At 41.0% G+C, this 23,531-nt stretch overlaps 1 protein-coding gene across 2 annotated transcripts in view; it reads right to left on the reverse strand.

Moving 5' to 3' along the window:
- Positions 1-23,531, reverse strand: part of LOC124147923 (laminin subunit alpha-2-like) — a 159,918-nt gene that overhangs the window by 44,519 nt on the left and 91,868 nt on the right. For both annotated transcript variants that reach the window (XM_048399547.1, XM_048399546.1), the window contains exons 12-26: positions 21,753-21,950; positions 21,351-21,452; positions 19,575-19,795; positions 18,553-18,664; positions 17,565-17,678; positions 16,581-16,804; positions 15,516-15,724; positions 14,901-15,007; positions 14,330-14,507; positions 13,488-13,597; positions 12,380-12,563; positions 10,927-11,066; positions 4,500-4,640; positions 2,201-2,371; positions 1,253-1,456 (exon numbers count right to left, since the gene is read on the reverse strand). In XM_048399547.1, coding sequence (XP_048255504.1) covers positions 1,253-1,456; positions 2,201-2,371; positions 4,500-4,640; positions 10,927-11,066; positions 12,380-12,563; positions 13,488-13,597; positions 14,330-14,507; positions 14,901-15,007; positions 15,516-15,724; positions 16,581-16,804; positions 17,565-17,678; positions 18,553-18,664; positions 19,575-19,795; positions 21,351-21,452; positions 21,753-21,950 — 2,415 coding nt within the window. The remainder of the gene's footprint in view (positions 1-1,252; positions 1,457-2,200; positions 2,372-4,499; positions 4,641-10,926; positions 11,067-12,379; positions 12,564-13,487; positions 13,598-14,329; positions 14,508-14,900; positions 15,008-15,515; positions 15,725-16,580; positions 16,805-17,564; positions 17,679-18,552; positions 18,665-19,574; positions 19,796-21,350; positions 21,453-21,752; positions 21,951-23,531) is intronic.

Consider the following 23,531-nt stretch of genomic DNA (forward strand, 5'->3'; position numbering starts at 1 on the left):
ATAATGTAGTGATCTTGTATGACTGATTGAGTATAGGTACCACCACTTCATGCAGGAACACAGTGACATTACGACATCGCTATAGAAGCCATGAACTGACTTTACATCTGGCTTTATCTCATAGGGATTCGAACCAGGGACTGTCACTCTGACAAACAAATACTTAAACCATTTGCATCCTTTTCAAAAATCAAACATCATCGTCACCTCTAATGTGTAAACATCTAAAAAATTAGAGGAATGCAGAAGACCATTAGATATTCTTGCTGATGATCTGATTAAAAAACAAATAATGTTTTACTGCCTGTCTGACAAGAATATATAAACTAACCACCAAACAAGCATAAAACATAGAAACATATAGAAAAGTATGAATGTTAAGGAGAGGTGTTTCCAGTGTGTACAACTTAATGACAAAACTAACAACCAGTCAAGTGTCACCAGTGTCTTTATTGTTATCACGCTATGCTGCACTTTTTTATGCAAACTTTACACGATAATCCTACACAAGTCAAATAGTGCATCTCGAATCATGGATCTATGAATCACATGTGATGCGTTCTTGAACGTCGGTTCACACAACATACCAGTATATTCGTTTGTGCATCAAACCAATCTAATATCTCTTGAATATGAGTAATTCTTTATATTTTAGCCAACATATATGGTATTCTCATTATTTTGTTATTCAACAAATTCAGTGGGTATTTGTCACACTGACTGAGTGAGTGAGTGAGTGAGTGAGTGAGTGAGTGAGTGAGTGAGTGAGTGAGTGAGTGAGTGAGTGAGTGAGTGAGTGAGTGAGTGAGTGAGTGAGTGAGTGAGTGAGTGAGTGAGTGAGTGAGTGAGTGAGTGAGTGAGCATGTTTTTACGCCGCTTTCAGCAATATTCCAGCAATGTCATAGCAGGGGACACCAGAAATGGGCTTCACACATTATAAACATGCAGGGAATCAAACCCGAGTCTTCTGCCTGAGAAGCAATTCTTTAACCGCTAGACTACCCAACCGCCCCTGACAAGGAACAGAACATAATTGTTTGATGTTGTTGGCTTGGGTCAGCAAATGTTTCCTTTTTCACCCAATAATATATTTGCTCTTGTGTAAACCGGAGGCGCTATAATTAGTGTTGTAGGCCTCCTTGACTTTCATGTATAAGGAAAAGTTATGCAAATACATGGAAGAAATATGGTCAAATGATGATTCAAGAATATTCAGATCAACTGAAAATTTTAAGACCAGGCTAACTCTTGCCTCATGTAATCTTGCGGTGAAGGTGTCCGGGTGTCGAGGTTCAAGGGTCATGGTGTTGTTGTAGGTCAAGATGAAACCATTGCCAATGAGGACAACAAGGGGAGACAACTTGCTGTCATCCTGAGATCCAAAGCCTCCTCCAAAGACAGGTTTGTCTGATTCGAAATAGTGGACAAAGTCAAGGCGGCCATTGTAGGACAGGATCTGGTGGAAAAGAAATAGGTGAATGAGAGGTATTTCGTATCAGTCAGCTTTTTCGTGTAGCTTTTCCTTATATAACTAAAAACCCATTTTTCAATTATTGTGAACAATCATATGACCAAATAATCAAGTCATGTAGAATTCAAAGTCACCTTTATTATTTGCTGTGAATACTTCATGAAGTTTATAAAACATGTAAAACAGTGTTCAGTCATACTACACATACTACCCTTCTCCATGTTTCATGGCATCACAATAAGTTCAGTTGGCATTTCAACAGTCAAAATAACATAAAATTATGTAGTAAAAAAATCTACCCAAGGAATTTTAGTGATAGGAAATAAATTATAATATCCTCAATCATCTTAGGGCATAATTATGAATTTGACGTAACATTGTCTGGTATTCTGTTTAATAAACATCTAAACCAGGAATTAACGAAAGTAGAATTGAAATCATGATACCCTTGTTCATATTTGGGCATTAAATAAGTTTGGCATTATAACAAGTTTCTAAACATCCACACATCTTGTAGGCAGGGAGTGAGGATGGCATTATAGCAAGTTTCTAAACATCCACACATCTTGTAGGCAGGGAGTGAGGATGGCATTATAGCAAGTTTCTAAACATCCACACATCTTGTAGGCAGGGGGTGAGGATGGCATTATAGCAAGTTTCTAAACATCCACACATCTTGTAGGCAGGGAATGAGGATGGCATTATAGCAAGGGGAGGTTGGTCACCTACCCTGTCTCCCAGCATGGTGGCAGGGAGGGACCAATAAAGAGCCTTGTCCGTCATCGTGGTTGGCACTGCAACCTCGTCCACATCAGAGGGGATGATGTGGAAGCCGAACATGTCCTGTATGACATTAGGGCCCAGCTGGGAGATGGTCCGTCTCATCGTGGGTGCGGAGATCTGGACAATGCAGTTATATTACATTTAAAGATAACAATTTAATCGCCTGGAGGTCTGAATGTTTCTGTATGAATATGATTTTTTGTTGTTGTTTTGTTTGTTGTTTAACACCGCACTCAGCAATATTCCAGCTATATGACGGCGGTCTGTAAATAATCGAGTCTGGACCAGACAATCCAGTGACTGACAATGAGCATCGATCCCCGCAATTGGGATACGATGACATACATCAACCAAGTCAGTGATCCTGACCACTTGATCCTGTTAGTTGCCTTTTACGACAAGCATAGTCGCCTGTTATGGCAAGCATGGACTGCTGAAGACCTATTCTATGCCAATTTTCACAGGTCAGATGAATATGATAAATCTTGAATCAGGATACATTCAATCTGATGTAATACAATAATATATTCTTATATGCTAATTGGTTCACACATTCTGCCATTCTTGATTGATGTGTGTGTATTGAGTAATATATTGTTACATGTATATACTCCTCAAGAAAAGTTACGGACCATCCAATTCTTTCATGGCATGACAGGGTGGACCTTAACTTTTTTTAAGTAGTATATGTACACTATAGCAGAAACTCAAGATCCTTAGCAAGCAGCACCCACAACTATTGAGTATGTACAGTATTGTAGACATTCATGAAATACACATATTGTTTTTGAAACTATTTTCAATCAAACCACATTATTTCAACCCTGAGATAGCTACACAAGTAGTAAAAATATAATGATTCGAATGACACTATCAAAACCACATGTGAGTTGGATTTAGCGATGCTTAGAAAAGCACTTCAGTTTGAATATGGGTGATAGGCCCACAGTTACCACTTTAATTAAACCCCCAAGCACTGGTATGGTGTTGACATAACAAGGGGAATCTGGTCGTCGAACACGTGATCAGCAGATCCTGTCAAAGGAACACAGCACCCAGAGAACTTCTTTGAGAGGCATTTAGAAGTGTGGAGCAGTAAGTAAGGATAAGATATATGATGAACAACTTCCTCATTACATTTAGGAGTGACGTTTTGGTGTAGGTTCGTTATCAAGCAAGTGATGCATCACTGAAACGTCGCTCCTAATTGTAATAAAGAAGAAGTTCATCCATATCTCTTATCCTTACTTAACTCCCAGAGAATTGATGCACCTAAGCTGATGACCTGTGACCCCTCAAAACCCAGTGATGACATCTCCAAGAAATGTTGAGTAGTCTTTCAGTAGTGCCTACTTGACATGACCTTCTAATGATGAAGTCAAATGTCTTCACACACACACAAACCTCATACATCTTTGGAACATCGCACTGGTTTGAGATATTATTACATAGTCTTTATAGTAACTTCATTTTTTATAGATAAAATGTTTATATTGTTGACTATCAAATGGAATAGTCAATAGCATAGAATATGTAACTGTATAGTCCACATGTATAGTTCAGGGTAATAAGCTTCAAGAGTAAGTATACTCAATATTTGTTTAGGATCAAAATAGTTTTTAGTCAAAGATGTGTTCCTTAGCAAATGTTGATTGGTATAGCATACAGTGTACAAGATAATCTACCTACATCCCAGGGGTGTAACACTTCAGTGCAACGTGATACTCCCAGTCATGATACGAGTATTGGTTGGTTGGTTGGTTGGTTGGTTGTTTAAGCCACACTCAGCAATATTACAGCTATATGATGGTGGTCTGTAAATAATCGAGTCTGGACCAGACAATCCAGTGATTGATATCATGAGCATCGATCCACGCAATATTGATAGATGACAGTGCATCAACCAAGTCAGCGAGCCTGACCACCCGATCCCGTTAGTCGCCTTTTTCGACAAGCATAGTCGCCTTTTATGGCAAGCATGGGTTGCTGAAGACCCATTCTACCCCGGATCTTCACAGGTCGATACGAGTATTGTATCACATCAATATCATATCAAGGTCATGTATGAATACAAAATGCTACACATAGAGTAATGGGTGAACTGTAAAATTGTATAAAGAAATGCCACATCTCAAGCCACATCTATATTAATTAACTCAAGTTATGTTTCTGTTGGGTTCTTGTCATTGTTAGGCGACCTTACTGTCGAGCTATGTATCGTACAGGGACCAAGTCCTAGACTTACAGTCAACCACACATAGGGGGCCTGGGAGCATGTCCGGGTTTTCATAAAACAGTAGCAGGCTGTGCAGCCACTAGGATTGTCTTCGTCAAGGCTGAATGTATTCCTCCGACATTTGGAGCACTTCCGTCCTTCAACATTTTTCTATGGAACGAAAAAAGTTATATATTAAATGTCTAAAAACTACAAAACAACTTCTTTTCCCTAAAATCTTCTACAGTCAAGTCTCGTTAATCCGACACTCGTTAATTTGACAATCAGCTATAACCAACACTAATGATGGGAAACGATTAAATCAGTCTGTCCCATTGTAAGAAAAGAACATATTTTTTTAAAGATTATATAATATGAACTTTCTTCATGATTTGGTATTATCTTAAGAAATACATTATCAAAACCAAAATTATTGAGTTTTGTACCCAAATCACAAGTTTGAATATTATTTTCACAGAAAAAGAATGTGAATGGTCAGAAACACATACTTTACAAACTATAAGCCACCATAGTTGACAGAAAAAGGTAAACTATACAGCTATCTACATGATGCTCATGCAACTAATACTGACGTGATATTGACAGGTGATTGCAAATATTTATGATGGATAAAAACAAACATATTTTGAAAGGTCATATGGAGTGAGAGTTGATTTCTGCCAGACAATAATGTTCCATCAACAGTATCCTGTGTTAGGGCAGAATATGGGCCAAAGCCCTGCTCCATGAAGTGATCTTAGCGCTACAATGATCGTAAGCCTATGTTAATGTATGGGAGTTACGTTCACCTTAGCGATAAGATAACTCTGCCTTATGGAATGGAACCCCGACATAAAAGTGGTTGATGGCATGCACAAAAAGTATTTAACACAAAACCAGACAGGTCACACATTATAACCACATGATTCACTGAATCATGTTTTACTAGCACGGGTACTTCGGACCCAATAACCCTGGAATTCCTATCCTTATTTTTTGGATTAAAAAAAAGAGTATACATATAAATAATAAATCACCTGTCAAACCATTACATCCATGCATAAACTAGCTTAAGAGTGATGGCTACAAACAAGTATTTTCATGCAAAAGGCAACATGCATGGGGGCTTGATTGAAAATGACAAGCTATATGGTCCACTGTAAGAAAAAAATGCATTAATGGCATACATGTATATGAATTATACCGAACGAAATTTTATCGAGAGAAAAAGCATAAATGATTGTAACTGGGACAATAATGAAACTCAGTTAGTAGACATGTAGGTTATAGTATTAACCATAGCTTGGGAACACTGATTAGTAGATAGAATTTAAGCTTAAAAACAAAAGCGATATATCACAAACATATTTTCAGCTTTTTAACAAATGTAAAACAATTATTTTTCTGTTCAACTTCAATAATTTTTGCATTTATAGAGGCCTAAATGTAGAAACACTTTGTAAATTCATGTAGATAAATGAAATAAATGCTGAAAATAGTTTGTGATATGATACAAACCTTGCAGCTGCACATCCCTCTCCGATCACAATGACAACTGCCATCACTACGACATTTGTCCGCAAGCGTGCCGTTAGTATTACACATGCATTCCTCACAGGTAGGAAAGTCATAATAACCAAACAGACAACTATTGCAACTGTAGCCCCTATAGTCCGGCAAACATGTGCACGAACCATCGTCGGGGTCACACTGAAGCGACACGGAGCCATCCTTGCTACAGTTGCAACGCTGAAACACAAGACAGCGCACATGGGAACACTTGGATGTACGGACATTATGGACAGGTGGACATTATGACATGGATTGACATGTATGACCTATTGGATCCATAGAGGAGATTTGGAGCATGGATGGACAATCAGCCATTGATGACCAATTGAGTCTGAATATGGACAAGTGAAAATGGAAAGACAATCAGCTATGAATAATCACTGGGGCATAAACCGGACAACTAAAAAAGAATCAGTCACGGATAACCAATAAGGCTTAAAATGGACAACAGGACATGGATTGACAATTGAACATGGTTGGTCAAAGAACCATCATTTACATATGTAGGCAGATGCATTGAATTATATTGAGGTCTGGATGACTGGTGGGTCCTAAAGATGGACAACTGACTCATGGAAGAACATGGGTGCCTGGCTTCCAGATGGACCCTTGGAAACATGGAAGAACATGGGTGCCTGGCTTCCAGATGGACCCTTGGAAACATGGAAGGACATGGGTGCCTGGCTTCCAGATGGACCCTTGGAAACATGGAAGAACATGGGTGCCTGGCTTCCAGATGGACCCTTGGAAACATGGAAGAACATGGGTGCCTGGCTTCCAGATGGACCCTTGGAAACATGGAAGAACATGGGTGCCTGGCTTCCAGATGGACCCTTGGGAACATGGATGAACATTGGTGCCCAGCTTCCAAATGGACCCTTGGGAACATGGATGAACATTGGTGCCTGGCTTCCAGATGGACCCTTGGGAACATGGATGAACATGGGTGCCCAGCTTCCAAATGGACCCTTGGGAACATGGATGAACATTGGTGCCTGGCTTCCAGATGGACCCTTGGGAACATAGATGGACATGGGTGACTGACTTCCAGATGGACCCTTTGGAACATAGATGGACATGGGTACCTGGCTTCCAGATGGACCCTCGGGAACATGGATGGACATGGGTGACTGACTTCCAGATGGACCCTTTGGAACATGGATGGACATGGGTACCTGGCTTGCAGATGGACCCTTGGGAACATGGATGAACATTGGTGACTGACTTGCAGATGGACCCTTTGGAACATGGATGGACATGGGTACCTGGCTTCCAGATGAACCCTTTGGAACATGGATGGACATGAGTGACTGACTTGCAGATGGACCCTTGGGAACATGGATGGACATGGGTGACTGACTTCCAGATGGACCCTTGGGAACATGGATGGACATGGGTGACTGACTTCCAGATGGACCCTTTGGAACATGGATGGATATGGGTACCTGGCTTCCAGATGGACCCTCGGGAACATGGATGGACATGGGTGACTGACTTCCAGATGGACCCTTTGGAACATAGATGGACATGGGTACCTGGCTTCCAGATGGACCCTCGGGAACATGGATGGACATGGGTGACTGACTTCCAGATGGACCCTTTGGAACATGGATGGACATGGGTACCTGGCTTGCAGATGGACCCTTGGGAACATGGATGAACATTGGTGACTGACTTGCAGATGGACCCTTGGGAACATGGATGGACATGGGTGCCTGGCTTCCAGATGGACCCTTGGGAACATGGATGGACATGGGTGACTGACTTCCAGATGGACCCTTGGGAACATGGATGGACATGGGTGACTGACTTCAAGATGGACCCTTTGGAACATGGATGGACATGGGTGACTGACTTCCAGATGGACCCTTGGGAACATGGATGGACATGGGTGCCTGGCTTCCAGATGGACCCTCGGGAACATGGTAGAACATGGGTGCCCAGCTTCCAGATGGACCCTCGGGAACATGGATGGACATGGGTGCCTGGCTTCCAGATGGACCCTTGGAAACATGGATGGACATGGGTGACTGACTTCCAGATGGACCCTTTGGAACATGGATGGACATGGGTACCTGGCTTCCAGATGGACCCTTTGGAACATGGATGGACATGAGTGACTGACTTGCAGATGGACCCTTGGGAACATGGATGGACATGGGTGCCTGGCTTCCAGATGGACCCTTGGGAACATGGATGGACATGGGTGACTGACTTCCAGATGGACCCTTTGGAACATGGATGGACATGGGTGACTGACTTCAAGATGGACCCTTTGGAACATGGATGGACATGAGTGACTGACTTCAAGATGGACCCTTTGGAACATGGATGGACATGGGTGACTGACTTCCAGATGGACCCTTGGGAACATGGATGGACATGGGTGCCTGGCTTCCAGATGGACCCTCGGGAACATGGATGGACATGGGTGCCTGGCTTCCAGATGGACCCTCGGGGAACATGGATGGACATGGGTGCCTGGCTTCCAGATGGACCCTTGGAAACATGGATGGACATGGGTGCCTGGCTTCCAGATGGACCCTTTGGAACATGGATGGACATGGGTACCTGGCTTCCAGATGGACCCTTTGGAACATGGATGGACATGAGTGACTGACTTGCAGATGGACCCTTGGGAACATGGATGGACATGGGTGCCTGGCTTCCAGATGGACCCTTGGGAACATGGATGGACATGGGTGACTGACTTCCAGATGGACCCTTGGGGAACATGGATGGACATGGGTGACTGACTTCAAGATGGACCCTTTGGAACATGGATGGACATGAGTGACTGACTTCCAGATGGACCCTTTGGAACATGGATGGACATGGGTGACTGACTTCCAGATGGACCCTTGGGAACATGGATGGACATGGGTGCCTGGCTTCCAGATGGACCCTCGGGAACATGGATGGACATGGGTGCCTGGCTTCCAGATGGACCCTCGGGAACATGGATGGACATGGGTGCCTGGCTTCCAGATGGACCCTCGGGAACATGGATGGACATGGGTGACTGACTTCCAGATGGACCCTTTGGAACATTGATGGAAATGAGTGCCTGGCTTCCAGATGGAATCTCAGGAACATGGATGGACATGGGTGACTGACTTCCAGATGGACCCTTGGGAACATGGATGGACATTGGTGCCCAGCTTCAAGATGTAGAAAAGGAAATGGATGACTAATTGGGCCCAAGATAAAGAGCGGCTTGCCACTGGGTTTGACAATAGGACAGTGAAGACCACTGGGGCCCCAAGATAGGGAAGATACTTGACACTGGATTGGACAGTAGGTCAGGGGTGACAAAACGGGTCCAAGACTGGGAAGATGCTGGACACTGGCTTGGACAAAGGACAGTAGGGATGACTACAGGAGCCCAAGATGGGGAAATTGGACCAACAAGGGAGACCAGTGTTATACCAAGTCACTTCAACACACTGACAGACAATTGGACACAAAGATGAACAAACAGATAGACTCAATATGTCAATAATGTGCCATCATTTTGTCAACATTGTCAAGAGCTCTATGTGTATGGCTTATATCATATTATCTACAATTATGTTTTCGTTATTGGACTAATAAACAATTGTACTTGCATCTTTCTAAACAAATTTTGGAATCTGCCAAATGACAACAGCAACCTAATTATACGCCAATTGGGATTTCTGTATTTCCAGAATAATACACCTTACTTGCTCCTGTTTATGTAGAGTTCAAGTTAAAAACAATTCTTGTAAAATAAGCTCATCATGTGTTTACACTGTGTGCAAGAGTGACAACTACAACATACATTTGCATGGTGTGTGCATGTGTACAAAACATGTATCAAAGCATTTGCAAAACGTGAAAAAAGTTAAAAATATATCATACCAAAATAATTCTTTTATTTTTAAATGAAAAAGTCAAGGGATTGTAGAAAAATGTTTGAAGTTATGATGCCAAAACTATTTATTCTCATAACATGTAAAATACTGAAATGCAAAGAAATTGATACAAATTCACTTTTCGTGCAAAATGCTTATGGTCTGCATTGTGGTGACTTCTGTTAAAATATACAGACTACAGTTTGCTGCGTGGGTATCGAAGGCAAGGTGCTCTGTGTACAACATGTATATTTCCAATGTGCAAGAATAATGCGAATTTCACATATTTGACAAACAAACATGACAGGGTAAACAAACATAAACACACTGTTCTTGAGACAAGGGCTAAGTCTACACAAGGAACACGGACTGACTGTCCACACAGGTTAGTAACACCAAACTTCATAGGACCAACTTTGCAATGATACATCTACATTTTACATGCTCCAACATCATACATTCTCCAACAAATACTGATGCATGCATCCATTCCCAAATGAAAAGCTAATCAAATGTTCACATATTTAACAATAATAATTACTCAAATAAAAAAAATGAAGTTGATGATTTGTGAACTGGGAATTATGGAAATAAGATCACTATTATATTAAGCATGCCATTTAATTCTAGATCAATCAGAAAAAGTCAAAAAATTAAGAGGACCTTGTCCACATTTATTGCTACAAGCAAATACTAGAAGATAAACTTTAAAATGATTAAAAATTCAAAGCTAAGCATTACCAAAATCCATTTCTCTAAGAATAGACAAACAAGCAAAGTCTCATATTCTGTAAACAAGCAGATTCTGCTGAAGCAAAGAATTCTAAGATTTAAAAAATAAAAATAAAAATAACGTTAAAAGAATATTAATAGAAGAAAATTACCTGACGAAAATAAACTATGTATATATCAAAGATCTGATCTTGATAATTATGTCTATCAATTAAACTTAATTTCTGAAATAAATTTATCATGAGTATTGTCAATACATAGGTCTGTACAAGGCCTACCTTGCAGCCTGTCTCATTGTTGTAGCCCCAGCAGTTATCGAGGCAGTCCTCACAGCGAGGTCCTTTTGTGTTGGGGGGACATACACATTTTCCTGTCCTGGGGTCACATATGTGACCAGGGAGATCACATCGCTCACATCCTACAAAATCACACAAATAATCATTTCATTCCTTAAGATAATGAGCTTCATGTTTAATTTAAGTTCATGCTTGTTAACGAGGACGAGGCTATATCTTATAGTTTAATAAAATCATCCCGAATATTTTAAGATATTGAAAAGAAAATGTTAAAGGATGAGGAATGGTAAGGAACCTTTTGGTCTTGCTAGATCTGAATGAGTGAGTATGGTTTTACGCCACTTTTAGCAATATTCCAGCAATATCACGGCGGGGGACACCAGAAATGGGCTTCACACATTGTACCCATGTCGGGAATCGAACCCGGGTCTTTGGCGTGACGAGCGAACGCTTTAACCACTAGGCTACCCAACCGCCTGCTAGATCTGAATGATATAAATCTTTAGAAACTGTTTTGAAATGTATCACATATGTCCATATGAATGAGAATAAAATGTCCTTTTCAACACTTGCAGGTAAAGTGGTGAGGATAAAATATGGAAAACAATGTTGACTCAAAATGACTTGTGTAAGGAAGCAGTTTTTGTCGTTTGAACATGAGAAATGTTAAGCTGAATTCTTCCTACTTGTAAGTGAATACAGCATAAACAAAAACAAGACATCTCTCGTGTCACAAATTTGAAAAGTCTGCCTTTTCCCCATATACTAACCATATTTTTGTACTATATTATGTCATAAGTCTAAAACTTGCAAGTGACAGAAATCACAAAAGGCTAGTTGTCTGTCACTTGAACACATCTGGTACTGCATAACAGTATTTCATTTTGTTTGTCCTAACTTTTAAATCTGACATTTCCTTTAGTCCCATAGCATGTCATGCATTGACCATTGTCATTCAATTCCATGCTTGCCGTAAAAAGGCGACTAACGGGATCGGATGGTCAGATTCACTGACTTGGTTGATGCATGTCATCGTATCCCAATTTCGTGGATCGATGCTCATGATGTCAATCACTTCATCGTCTGGTCCAGACCCGATTATTTACAGACCGCTGTCATATAGCTGGAATATTGCTGAGTGCGGCGTTAAACAACAAACAAACAAACAAACAATTCCATGCTTCTCTTTGAAGTACATTGGGACTAGAGAAGTCAGCAGCTCACCTGGACTTATCTGTTGCACTATTAGCATAAAAAATACAATTTTGAAGTACTAAGCAGTATTAAAGATTCAAACAGGTAAAAATATCAAAATCAGTCTTAAAATAACACATTTCAAACTGTTCTTTTTTTTATCATACCAACCAATTTCTACAAAATGGACCCAACTAGCATTTCAAAATGGCCGCTGTGTTTGGGAGGGGTTCACACTTACTCTTGCAGCCATCATAGTTGAAGCCATAATAGCCTGGCAGACACTGGTCACAGAACTTGCCGCCAACATTGGCTCGACATGGGCACTGGCCGTCAATAGTATCACACTGGTGACTGCTTGCCCCGATACGATCACAGTCACAAGGGAGACAACCCATGCCAGATTGGATGCCCCAAAATCCATCCTGCGGATATAATTGTTAATTTGTTCAGTAATAAATGAGAGACATGAATATTTTCACATTGTCATCTTTTAAACAATGTGCTTTGTGTCATAAAGATATCAGAGATACTAGAAAGTGTTTTCACTAAAAAAACCGGATGTCTCCGCAGATAAAACTATTGAACTTGAAACAGCAGTATGATGATAGACTGAATTGTGCCAGTATATGTACCCATCATGAACAATCAGAAGTTTTATGCTTGGCAGGTAGACTCTTAATAAACTGTTTCCATGGAAACACAAGAAGTTAGAAAAATTAAAATTTGAAAAATATGAAAAGGCAATAGTTGAGCATGTGGTCATTGCACATGTAAAGTTTCAGGTCAAATTATCATTAGTTTGAGAGTCATGGCTCACAAATGAAGCCTAGAGCTGTTTGAGACTAAGTCCAAATTGTTTCCATGGAAAAATAAAATAAAATTTTGAAAAATTTAGCAAACGGCAACAGTTAAGCTGATGAGCAATGCACATGCCACATTTTGTTGAAAACTGTTGTTTTAAAGTAATGGCAGGGGAAACAAATTCTACCTTCATTTGAGATTAAGTTGAAATTGTTTCCATGTTAACATTGGAATGCCGATGATGATGCTGATGCCGACACCGATACCAAGAAAAACCGAGCCAAAAAACCATAAGGTCTCCCCTCCCTTTGGGAACACCCACTTTCTGCACGTGGGGCAAGTGAGGTTACCAGTAATATCCAGCCCCTGTTCCAAAAGGTAATCTTAGCTCTTGCCAAAAGTAAGCCTGTTACAGTATGGGAGTAACAATCACCTTAGCACTACGCCTACAGTAAGCCTATCTAAAATATGGAAGTTATGATCATCTCAGCGCTAAGATGGCTATATGGAATGGTGCCTCGTACATTGTGAGTGATGTAGCTCACCTGACACTGTTCACACTTGCGGCCCATGACGTTCGGGTGACACTCGCACTGGCCACTGTTCTGGTCACAGCGAATGCTTCCATTGGTGCCGGGACCAAAACACTCACAGTCTGCAAGCAGGGGGAGAGATGCAATACATAGAAAATCCTCACTTCACTATATAATCTGATCATTAGGGACAGGCCATTTGATATTTGGGGGGTTGGGGTGGGATTTTGTATGGAGACTAGATATTTTTAAGATGCAAAACCTGACATTTTTGTAATTAAAACTATAAGCCTAAATATTTTTCTTCTTCTAAAAATTACCTTGCAACAATGTAATTTTTGTGGCAGACAATTTCTTTCTTTTTCAACAGTCTCACACATTATTATTTTTTTCAAGAAGTTTTCAATAGATCCCAGGCCCCCTTCCCAGAATATCAAATGGTCAATCCCTTAAGAAGAACTTCCAGGCTGGATGTGACGCTACCACATAACTGAGGACTATGAACAAAGCTTTGGATAAAAAACTAATTGTCTTGTTTATTATGAGTGAGTTTTACACCACAGCAACATCCATGCAGAACAAGCTTCATACATTGTACAAATGAGGGATCTGAACATGGATCTTCAGCAGGACAAACAAACGCTTTAACCACTAGCCTACCCTGAACCTGAATTAGAAAGTGAGTGAGTATGGTTTTATGCCGCTTTTAGCAATATTTCGGCAATATCCGGGGGACACCAGAAATGGGCTTCACTCATTATACCCATGTCGGGATTTGAAACCGGGTCTTCAGCGTGACAAGCGAATGCTTTAACCACTGAGCTACCTGACCGCCCTTGAATTAGATAGCCTACCTGAGCAGCGTCCACCTCGGAAGCCATACATGCCGTCCTTGCACCGGTCACAGCTGAGTCCACCAATGCCTGGCCTGCAGGGACACTGACCAGTGACTGAGCTACATCGGAGGTCGGTGGACCCAATACGACTACAGCGGCACTGGGGGCAGCCATTAGTGATATCTCCATACCCAGGCTGAGGAAGGGAATAATTGTTTTACAAATCTTCACATTAATTATAGACACCTAAACAAAGTAAAACAATATCCAAACACATGTGGCAGAGGTAAATAATGTCCTTGAATGAGTGAGTTAAAACTTAACTTCGCATCAGCATTATTTCAGCCATATTAGCAAAGTATTTCAGTAGAAGGCAAAAGATCTGCTTGACATTTTTTTCAAATATTTCTTTTATTTTACAGAAAAATGTTTAAATTCATTCCCTTGCCATGCATATCAAACATCATCATACCGTGTAGTTCAATGATTGTTTTTATAACATGTGAGTAAATCGTTATGATCTCACGTCACTGATGAGTCTGATTAATGTGATTGTTCTTCCATTACCCAAGGATGGATAGCTACCCACCTGGCAGGAGTTACACTGACGACCCGTGTAGCGAGGCTTGCAGGAACACTGACCGTTCCTCTCATCACATTCACTCGAGTAGGACCCATTTTCATAGCAGTTACATGCTGAAATCATCATCATCATCATCATCATCATCATGAAAATTGTTATATTTACTGTTTTAACTGTTATAAAGACGGGGTTGAGAGTGGTCTTCAGCCACTAAGGTCAATCTTATCAACTTCGGAAGTGATACCTCAAAGATACCTTATATTACCTTTTCAGGAATTTGGTTCTTACATTACCACGGTGTAACAGATGTATGACTTGTGAGTGAGTGAGTGAGTTGGGTTTAACACCACTTTTAACAGTATTCCAGTTATATCACGGCTTAATGTGGGAGGAAACCCCGAAGTGATGCAGGTCTCAGACGTTTACCACTTCGGTGAAACCCACGAGCATGGGTATGGTGCTGACAAACCTAGAAACCTAATCGGGGTGAACTGGGATTCGAACCCACAATCATAGGTTTCTGGAACGCCCAAGGGAGGTAACTCTGCACAGTGAGTCGTGGCACCTTAGATGACTGGGCCACCCATGCCCCCAAGTACAACTTGTGACACCGGTACTTACCTCGGCAGTTCCCTTGTACAGCAGAACCATAGTAGCCTGGCATGCACTTCTGACAGTACTCGCCCTGAGTGTTGTTGCTGCACCGCCTGCACTGGCCGGTCACAGGGTCACATGATGCAGGGTCACCCATGTCGATGTTGCCACTGCAGTAGCAGCGGCGACACGACCCACCCTCAACGTCAGGGTTGCCATAAAAGCCGGCAGCACATCTGAAAAGAAATAACTCTAAATGTATCAACAATATATTTATCAAAAAGTGTATAATTGAATGTTGTGTCATGCAACACTCGAGATATATACATGGAGATATATACTACTCAAAATATTTGTGGTGATACTGTGACTTAACATGATGACAACAATTAACTTATTAAATGGAGTATTTATGTTTAATCAACTTGAAATTAAACTGCACATACTTCAGTTTCATGGCAAATTTGAATACTATTCGTATGATAAGATATCTTATTAATCAGTCACATTCAGACCCAACCTTGATACTCCCAATCCCTATCAAAACTTGAGTAGTATATTATGGCAATCTATAAGTAAGATATCTTTAAAATATAAAATTAGTTGTTTACAGCTTAAGCAAAACATGCTGTCAGTGTAAAATTGCCAAAATCAAACAACAGTTTTGTATAATTCTAACAATACTACCTCTATTACATCATAGCCATAAATCTGCTGTTTGCAGGAGAGTACTATCTCCCTTAAGGCTTATTAGATAGTTTGCAGTGAAGAGGAGCATCTGTTGAAAAATCTTAAGATATTATAATGTTTGGACAGCCAAAATGCACGATTTATAGCAATGATGTAATAGAGGTTATGTATACATAAATTCATACAATATTGAATGAAATTAAAGTAAATTAATGAAATAGATTAAGAATTTAATGTCAGAAATACACTGAGAGCTTTTTGTTGACATGCAGTTTCCAGCATTTTGTGCTCATTGGCCAGACGAATAACGTGCAACCACCTCTATACAGCTGCCAAAAAAGTGTGCATTATACACATACGTATAGGGTATGCAGATTTTCAGTGTGACAAAACTGCAAATACCTGTCACAATGCTTCCCCGCCTGACCCTCAGGGCAAGATGAACACTTGTAGTCATCCCTGTTCTCTGGGGTGGGGTCAAATTCACACAGGTCTGGGCTGCCATCTCTCCGCTGATGGGGGCATGCACAGGGCTTGCAGTCGTCAGGCGATCCACGTCTGGGGTTGCCATAGTAACCAGGTAAACACCTATCACACTGGGCCCCCATGGTATTGTGTTGACATTCCTGTAAACAAATTAGACATTGTGCAATCATAAAGTTGTTTGATTGTTTCCTTGGTTAGTATTTTCTGATCCAGTCCTCATCAGAAATAGAAGTGAGTGAGTTTGGCCTAACACCATTTGAACTGGTCTTGAGCTAAAGCATATCAGAATACAACAGTGTAACTAAGTGAGTTGAGCTTGATGATGGCTTCATACATATTTCAGTTTCACTGCATTCCCACAAGAAATTACAAATTATGTTGGTTGTAGACAATTACCACTTTGGTGACATCCACAAGCATATATTGCTGACAGCTTGACTACAGATTGTAATGGAGTTGTATTGATGGAAAGAAATTAGGGCCGGGTTGGGTAACTCGGGTACCTGGGTCGGGTGGGTACAGAGTGGGACCCAGGTACCCATAGGACTACCCGGACCCGTGGTTAGTCATGTGATATATTGTTTAACTCTTTTCACTTCAAGTCACTACTGTTCGTTTTTCGTTCTGACTATGCACCCATTCCTTCTGATTTTTCATATGGTTGAATAAAGATATAACGTAACTCAACTTCAGTGTATGCATGACCAGATTGTTTAATACATGTATCTAAATACGTTTTGCCAGGGCTATGCTAAACATGTTCCCAATCGGACATTTTGAGACATCTCCTGAGACCTGGAGTGGGTGCCCGGGTAGGGTAGGGTAATAGTGGGGTGGGTACCCGGGTAGTAAATTTGGACTCGTCCCAGCCCTAAAAGAAATGTAGCAGCAGAGACTCACGTGGCACTTGCCATCCACAGGGTCGCACTGCATGGCATGGTTGAAACAGTTACACTTGAGACACATGCCTCGGTGCAGAGTGTTGTTGAGGCGGCGGTAACCGGGCGCACAACTCTGGAAACAGAAGACAACATAGTGAGTGTCCTGATCATGTCACATGACCTGTAGAGCAATAATCAAAAGTGAGAGATTTTCAGCCAACAATGTAGCAAGAGGAAGTCTTGTTTCAGCTACTTTCTGCAACATTTCAGCCACAGCAACATGAATGGATTTGACACATTGTACCACAGAAGAAAACTGAATCTTGCCCTACCTTACTGCATTTGAGTGAGTGAGTGAGTGAGTGAGTGAGTGAGTGAGTGAGTGAGTGAGTGAGTGAGTGAGTGACAGCACAGACATGTCAATTGGAGTGAGTGAGTGAGTTTGGGTTTAATGCCACTTTTAACAGTATTCCAGTTATATCACGGCGTGTCAGCTTGATGTGGGAGGAAAGCCCGAAGTGATGCAGGTCTTAGACGTTTACCACTTCGGTGAAACCCACGAGCACGGGTATGGTGCTGACAAACCTAGAAACATAATTGGGGCGAAATGGGATTCGAACCCACAATCATAGGTTTCTGGCGTGCCCAAGGGACGCAACTCTGCACAGCGAATCGCGGCGTCTTAGACGACTGGGCCACCCGGGCCACCCGGGCCCCCTCATGTCAATTGAGAGATAACTTTGAAGCACAATGCTGACCACAGAGATTTAAACAGACAAAGGATAGAAGTGAGGTGTTTCCTGCCTTGCGCATGCACAGTTGCGTCTCTTCCAAGGGATAGGGTTTCCCTCACAACTATTAGATATGTTGGCAGTGAAGAGGACGCCTATTGAAAGTTTATTATAATTTCTAGTGCGGTTCTCAGCATAAACAGGAATTTATGGCTATGATGTAATAGAGGTAGGGTATTCACAAGAATCATAAGGTCACTAGGTTTTGACACTCACTTCACAGGATAGACCAGCGTATCCCATTGGGCACACACACTGTTCCACCGATGGCAGGGAGATGTTGGTCTGGGATATTGGACTCACAGTGTCTAGAGTCACGTCCTTCAAGCTGTGGGGAAAACAGAATATAATGCCAATCATGGTTGTACTTTGTGACATTAAGTATAGGCTAGTGTCGTCCTCAAAGGTGATAGGGACTTTCAACTATCTCTGAGTCAGCCGAGAATGTTGAAGTCCATATCATTCCCAGAGGCTAAGCAACTCATACCATGTGGGCATGATTCATGATGTGCTTTATGCGACAATGCAAAACCATGAACCAAGGCTGCTTGCTCCCAATCTTCATCGATTTATCCAACCTCTGCACTTTGCAAGTGAAGGGTTGTTACGAAGAATAACAACCATGTGAAACATTTCATATGAAGCACATTAGTGGTATAAGCACATTGTAAAGCCTTCTTTTTGACAGTAAACTATGTGGCCAATTGCTGACAATAATATGTATGCTTATCCAACCAGCAATACAGCATAATGCACACTTGAGTAGGCTATAATGCATCGATAATGCACAGTCCAAGACTACTTTGTATCACTTCATTCTTAATAATCAGAAAATAACAAACTTGGTCCATGAAAACAAAAGTTGAGTAGTATATATATCTATCATAAAATGAAATAACAGACAAAGGGAGCGGTGTTTAAATGACTTGAATCAATTTGGACTGCATCTTACTACCCCGGTATGTCTCTGAGACAGGTCTTACTGAATATTTGTTTGTTTATTGTTTATTGCCACACTCAGCAATATTCCTGCTCTATGACAATGACCAGTAAATCATTGAGTCTGGACCAGACAATCCAGTGATGCATATTGTGAACAATGATCCATGTCATTGGGGTATGATGACACGCAATCTTTAAGTCACCGAGCCTGAACTCCTGATCCAATTGGTCGCCTCTTACAACCATAATAGGTTGCTAGGGACCTATTCTAAATGAGATCCACACGAGGGTCTTACTATATGGTGTCCTGTGCAGTGTGGTAGCTGGCTCGGATCATGATTTTGGTCAGGCCTTGCAGGATCAGCATGAACTCCTGTTTAGAGACCGGCTCCTCCTGGAAACTGTTGCCTCGGAGCACCAGCTTCTTCCAGTAGGATTCATGCAGTCTCACCATCAGGCTGTTTTCTTCCTTTTCTCGAAGAAACTGTTTCCCGTTGATGATGGTGAAGCCATTTCCCTGGGAATAATGAACAAATGTCACAGATCAATCCTGGAGATCGTTGGAGTTATCCCTGAAGACAAGATTTAGAAATCAACACCTTTCATCATTTGTCACTCTGTTGTTTTTCTTAATCTTTGTAAACCTCTATGTATATGTACCAATAAATAAATATAATGTGATTCCGTGGCATTTTTAGGCTTAACAAGAAAACTTTTTTACATTTATGTTTCCATATCCGCTAACGGACTACTGTTTCCTGATTGGCTGATAACAGAATGGGCGGGGCTTGAGTTGCATTATTGAGCTGAATCATGTCATTGATTTTGTACTGTTGTATACAGCTTTTGTGTGGATGAATTAATAAGCATCCTGTGAAGTTATTATAATGGATGTATTTTATGTATAAGAATTGACGTATACTAAGAATTCACTTCAATATGTTTTTGAGTTTATAGAGTTGTAAATGTAAAAATCAGTGTTCACAGTATCAACACCATTTTTTATGTTTATACCTCCAAAAGCACAAAAAAACATTGAAGTCAATTTTTAGCATATGTATATACACATGGCTATAAAACCATGTCCTAACCAGCTGTTGATCATTTGCTAGACAAAGGTACTAGAGCATCGTCTCATTTAAAGAATAAATAAGTTGAAATCCATAAATTGACCCTGTCTTCATTGATACTACAGATTCTAAAATGCCACTTAAAGATAGAGTTATCTCCCTCTAAGCATGTGGATCATGATAAGAAATCTTCATGGCAATGTTTCTTTACATTTTCACCTACAATTCGATCATTAATCATAACAGTCAGTGAGTATGGTTTTACGGCGCTTTTAGCAATATTCCAGCAATATCACGGTGGGGGACACCAGAAATGGGCTTCACACATTGTACCCATGTGAGGAATCGAACCTGGGTCTTCAGCATGACGAGCGAACGCTTTAACCAATAGGCTACCCCACCAGCCCATTAATCATAACAGCTTCAGGATTTGATATTTGAAAAAAATATATATATATTCTTTGAACAAAACAAAGATGTATCTCAGCTAGAGTATGGTAGTTCTGGACCACTGTGGACCACTGTGGACCATGGCCATTGTCAACCTTAGTGCAACCTTAAGGCACCAACTATCCCCTTGGATTGTTTCAGTTGTTATCTCTCAAGGACATAATGTGTGCTTGTGTTAACAAATGACATAAATATGGATTCAAAGCTAGTGAGTGAGTAAGTTGGGTTTAATGCTGCTTTTAATACTATTCCTGTTTTATCACGGTGTGTCGATCAGCTTGATGTGGGAGGAAGGCCCGAAGTTATGCAGATCTCAGACATTTACCACTTTCGTGAAACCCACCAGCATGAGTTTGGTGCTGACAAACCTAGAAACATAAATGGGGTGAACCGGGATTTGAACCCACAAATATAGGTTTCTGGCATGCCCAGGCGATGCAACTCTGCACAGGGAATTGCGGCACCTCAGATGAATGGCCACCTGTGCCCCCTCAAAGTTAGACATCAATTCTCCTTGAGAAATATCAGTCCCGAACATTGTCATGAACATACCTCTATGATAACATCAGGTTCACTCAAGTGATAACGCAGGTCCAGGTTATCGTCTATTGTGTATTTAATTGTGTAAGCCAATTTTCCACCATAGGACGTCAACTGAAATTTAAAAAGAGACCATCGTTTAACTATATGTGTATAAATGGCCCTATGATGCTAATCACACAAATAGAATTGTTTTAGTTAAAACAAATAATCTAGGATACTATAGCAGCAAATTCTTAATTTTTTCCTAAAACAAGGAGTTTTCAACTGTTCATTATGATCATCATCATAATGACCATCAGCACAAAGAACAGAACAAGAAAATAAAAAATAAAATTAAGTATCACGTCTAACTTTAAAACAATTCTTCAATAAATCTAGATCATCAAAGCATACTCAATGATGACTGCCTACCCTGTTGCCTAGGAACATCATGGGAGCGACCCAGTACAAGATGTCCGCTTGCTGCACCGGCCACCCACTTCCTCCACTACCACTGCCGCCATTCAGGAGGTACGTCTTGGCCTCCAGCCAGTCCCCGAACATCCTGGGCAGGAGGGTGAGTCCCCCTGGCTCCCTCGTGGACAACACCCATCCATTCATGTCGTTCACCTGCAAGGGAGCATCAGATGTTGTTTTAGATTTTCTCTCACATTACATCAGACATAGATCAAAGCACTGACATTCATCTTTGTCTATGTAGTTGCCTGCAGGTGCTTGTGTACAATGCCATCAATGTTAATGAATGTGGTTTGTTTTGTTGGTTTGTTGTTTAACAACGCACTCAAAAATATTCCAGCTACATGATGGAGGCCTGTAAATAATTGAGTCTTGATCAGAGAATCCAGTGATTGACATCATGAGCATCGATCCATGCAATTGGGATACGATGACATGCATCAACAAAGTCAGCAAGCCTGACCACCTGATCCCGTTGACTGCCTCTTACGACAAGCATAGTCGCCTTTTACGGCAAACATGAGTTGCTCAAGACCTATTGTACCCTGGAATCTTCCCGGGTCTAATGAATGTGAGGAGTAACATTAACAGTACAGTAGCTTTGTGAAACATTCCCTGGGCTGATTGCGTGTCATTGTACCCCAGTGGCGCTGATTGCTGCTCATGGTATCAATCACTGGTTTGTGTGTTCCAGATTTTATTATTTCCATGCAGCTGGTAGAAAGCTGTAATATTGATGACCGCAGTGAAAAACAAACAGTAATCTTTGTGTAACACCAAACAAAAACAGTACATGAGTCAAACACTGTTGTGTCAAACCTGATATGTCAAACTTATGGTTGTCTCAAAGTAAAAGCTTGGTCTCTGCCTATTCCTTCTTTATTCATCATTATCTTAACTCTGATGTGTTATGGCGGTCTTGAAGTTATTTTTCAGTCCCAAACATGTACTTCCAGCACAAATTTACTCAATTTAAGACAATCTTGACACATCGGTCTTAACACTTCAATTAACAAAGCTTACAAGCGGAGAATGTCCAATGCATTGAGTTCAGTCAAAGGCCTTCTGTCTTGTTGGTTACACTCAGATCATGGCCAACTTCAAAGAAACATCTAATTGATGTGTCTATCAGGGATTAACAGGTCTTTTGATCAACACCAATCACAGAAGTGAATGGAGTCATGTGATTGTCACATGTTTATCTTGTGATTTCAAATTATGGAATGTGTTACGGATTAGGATTTGCGTTGATATTCTTCTTGTTTCACTGGTGTAAAATGATTAAGAAGTCGGCAATGATCATGGATAACTCGAAGTATTTATGTAGGTCCCTTCAACTTTGACACAACGGTGTTTAGCTGCATTTAATTATTTTTAGCAGTACTGAGTGACAACTAGCGTGGGATGAAGAATAGGTAGATGAACACTTAGTCTCTGAAAATATATATTTTTGATAGAAGCAAGCAGCATTTAAATTGAAAAGAAGCCCCAGTGAGTTGGGAGTGTCAGAACATGTCGAAAATCTTGACTGGAGAGAAGGGAAAATGATATCGTTCAGGGAGTGTAAAAGGGCTGGGATGGGTAAACTCAGGTACTCGGGTCAGGTGGGTCCTGAGTAGGACCCGGGTACCCACAGGACTACCCGGACCCGTGGTTAGTCACCTGATATATTGTTTAAACTCACTATAACTCAGGGGTTACACTACAAGTCGCTTATGTTTGCATTTCTTTCTC

The sequence above is a fragment of the Haliotis rufescens genome, unplaced genomic scaffold (genome assembly GCF_023055435.1).
Source record: "Haliotis rufescens isolate VD_foot unplaced genomic scaffold, xgHalRufe1.0.p SCAF_2, whole genome shotgun sequence".
NCBI classification, from domain to species: Eukaryota; Metazoa; Mollusca; class Gastropoda; order Lepetellida; family Haliotidae; genus Haliotis; species Haliotis rufescens.